Source organism: Mustela lutreola, chromosome 12 (genome assembly GCF_030435805.1).
Source record: "Mustela lutreola isolate mMusLut2 chromosome 12, mMusLut2.pri, whole genome shotgun sequence".
Classification (NCBI taxonomy): domain Eukaryota; kingdom Metazoa; phylum Chordata; class Mammalia; order Carnivora; family Mustelidae; genus Mustela; species Mustela lutreola.
Window position 1 is genome coordinate 60,701,597 of NC_081301.1, and position 3,136 is coordinate 60,704,732.

Genomic DNA, 3,136 nt, shown 5'->3' on the forward strand with positions numbered 1-3,136 from the left:
TGACTGACTCATTGTGAAAAAGCCTGTTATAGAACCCAAATTTTCAAACCCTCTGTCTTACTGGAAAACGCATAGAAAGAAAGAGAGAGAGAAAATGAAATGGACAGTGTCTTTGAAATTAAACAGCAGGCCAATCTATGTTCTCATTATTGTATTTTTTTCCCATTATTTTCTTTTCACCTATTTATCCATACCTTTATTTTTATCTTTTTGTAAGCTTTCCCAAAATCACATCCCATTGTAGAAAATGGAAAGGTGAGTTTATTTTTTATCATGCTAATTTTTAAGCCACTCTAAAGGAGAAAAATTAAAATCTGAAGTTAATCTTGTTCTCACCCATCTCCTCTAACAGAAATGACATCTGAACTCTATGCGGGTTTTTTTTTTTTTTTTTTTACCAGTAATCCTCTAAGTACACCACCCCCCCCCCCCCCCCGCCACACACACACACATGCAACTCTACCCAAAAGAAATGAAAAGTGAAATGGGTTAGGAATGGAGGCTATAGAAGTTGAATTGTAAAGAAGCAATCAAAATTTTTAAGTCTATTCTTTAGGAATGGTAATAATGTAAACCTGCAAGAACAGATCCTATATTAACTCTTTGAGTCCATTAGCCTGATTCTGAGTTTATCTCCCAGGCTCTCAGAGTCGAAACAATACCATGAGCATGACAAAATTGAGATCATGATGTTAGGGGGAAAAAAATTAAAAAATAAAACTTAAGAGAAATGAAAAGTATTTATCCAGGTAATTCAAACCCATTTTTAATACCTTGATTATATTTATGTACTCCCCTCTCAATATTGATAAAGGAAATTTCCAACTTTGAATGTTTCCTGGTCTTGAGCTTCCAGGGAAGCTATACTTGGTTCATTTTGCATGGACGATATGTATAGGTGGCATATAAAAACTTTGCATTGACACAGGCATTGGTTTCAACTATGGCAATGCCACTGTAAAGTTTTATTATTTATTGGGAAACTAATATCTCATTGGTTTGGGAAGATTAAATGGTATACTGCAGATAATTGCTTTAGCATATACTTAGGCACATATAAAACTTAGCTGAGTTAAACCCCTCCAGACAGGTCAAGTAACGTGCTCAAGGTCTCACTTTTTGTGTTAGGAAAGAAACTTAGCAATCCAGATTCCTCTAAGAACACTAAGAATTGAGACATTTAGGGGACTGGCTGAATCATAATCCTGAAAGTGATTGCAGCCAGATGTAGGGATACTCGGCCTGCACTGTCTATCAGGCCCACCACCATCTTTTTCCGTTGGAGGCAGGCTGGAACTACATTTCCCAGAGACCCTCAAGCTGCTTCCGGTGCAGCGCGCCGGGGCTCTGCTTTCCGGCTGTATCTTTTACGTCAGTTCTTCCAAAGAACTCCCACAGCAGAGGCCGAGCGTCTGAACATGGGTTCTTTAGTGACTAAGCCTCTGGAGCCAATTAAGGTCGCTGCGCCTCCTAAGGCCACCAGCTCCGTCGAGCCCGCGCCCCTCGCTGCACCTGGAGCGCCGACCTCTCCAGCGGAAGCCCCTGTATTTAATAACTGCTGGAGCTGTCGCGTGCTTTCAGGGGCGGGGCTGATAGGGGCGGGCGGGTACGTCTACTGGGTGGCGCGGAAGCCCATGAAGCTGGGATACCCCCCGGGCCCAGGGACCATTACGCAGATGGTCATCGGCATCAGTGAGAGTCGGGGCAATGCGGGGCCTTTGGGCAGTGGGAGAAGGAGGAGCGGGTGGCAGCCGCGTGGGCGGGTTGCGGGCTGGTCACGTGGCGGAGGTACGCCAACCGAGAAGCAGGGGCGGGGAGGAAGTTGTTGGGAAGCTGCTCTCGTTTCAGACTGATGGATCACAGTATTGAGAACTCTTACTAGCTTCACTCTTTTTAATCCTAACAATAGTTATTAAAGATAAGTACGATCATAGCCATACTTTTATCACCGCTGAGCACACTAAGGCTTAAAGACTAAGAAATACTGTGTTCAAGGTCAGATAATCAGGATGTGGTACAGCGAGCACCAGACCCAATTTTTTTTTCCTCCCCCCTCCAGATCCTGGAGAAAGTCTGAGTGAGGGTACATAATTTTGGTTTAAGAAATAGGGCTTTGAAGTCTCATTTTAGACATGAATTGTGAGCCCACATTCTGTGTGTACCACAGGTAAAGTGGCCCACAGTCCTTATCTGTACAATAATAATGTATTATTATTATAAATGATTGTTAAACTGTCTTACAGTAAAATGCAGTAATTCATTTTACTCTTCAAGCCAGTTGAATGGGTTTTCAGATCCCTTACTTCTTAATTAGATTTCCCAAATCAATTCTCCTTAAGAAACTCTTGCTTGGGGAGGTAACCGATTTTTTTTTTTCCTCTTAACTTTCTTTTCCTTTTCTGAGTTTCACTCTTAAGAGAGAAATGTAATGGCAGTGTATCTCGGAGTGTTGTGAGAATTAAATAAGATGGCATTTACAGAAGCACCTAGTAAACTGAGGTGTAATGTGCATGTAAGGTACAGTTTGTTTTTGTTTTCTTTTTCTTTCTTAGGCATTGCTTGTTGGGGTGTAGTCATCCTTTCAGACCCCAAAGGAAAGGCCTTCCGTGTTGATTGAAAGTACTACCAGTGAATTTCTCATCTGTCCATGTCCCAGGACACCAGAACAAGTATGGGACTTAGGGATATACTGGACAAATGGACATTGACAGACTTTATTCCTGAGGATACCACAAGACTGAAGAAAGGAGGAAATGATAAACCAAGTTGGAAAATGAACTAAACTATTATTTTAAATAGTTCTCTTTACTTTTTCTATAATTGGGTCAATGCCTGTTAATAATCTAACACTGGATTGGCATCATGCAATGTGCAGAAGTACATAAAACTTTTTTATCTGTGTACTGCTCATAATTTTTTCATTGGTGGTAAGTGAAACTTTAAAAATAGTCCTGGTGGTTTGCCCAGGGTCATTCAGCAAGTCCTTGGTGCATCTAGGATTGTTCAGTTCTCGTTCTAATCTTTCAGAACTAGGATGATTTCAAACAGGCAAGAATTACCTTTATGAAACAAAAATCAGTAAGTAATTAAAAGTACCAAAAAATTTGAGAGCAATTCACATTTATCATTAAAAACA

The 3,136-nt window shown here is 40.8% G+C and overlaps 1 protein-coding gene across 1 annotated transcript; it reads left to right on the forward strand.

Annotated features, from left to right (window-relative positions):
* The first annotated feature begins 1,360 nt into the window (after window positions 1-1,360).
* Window positions 1,361-2,901, forward strand: DMAC1 (distal membrane arm assembly component 1). The gene is made up of 2 exons (XM_059142701.1): window positions 1,361-1,692; window positions 2,553-2,901. The coding sequence occupies exons 1-2, from the start codon at window positions 1,419-1,421 to the stop codon at window positions 2,615-2,617; spliced, it is 339 nt and encodes a 112-aa protein (XP_058998684.1). The 5' UTR covers window positions 1,361-1,418; the 3' UTR covers window positions 2,618-2,901.
* Window positions 2,902-3,136: the final 235 nt, after the last annotated feature.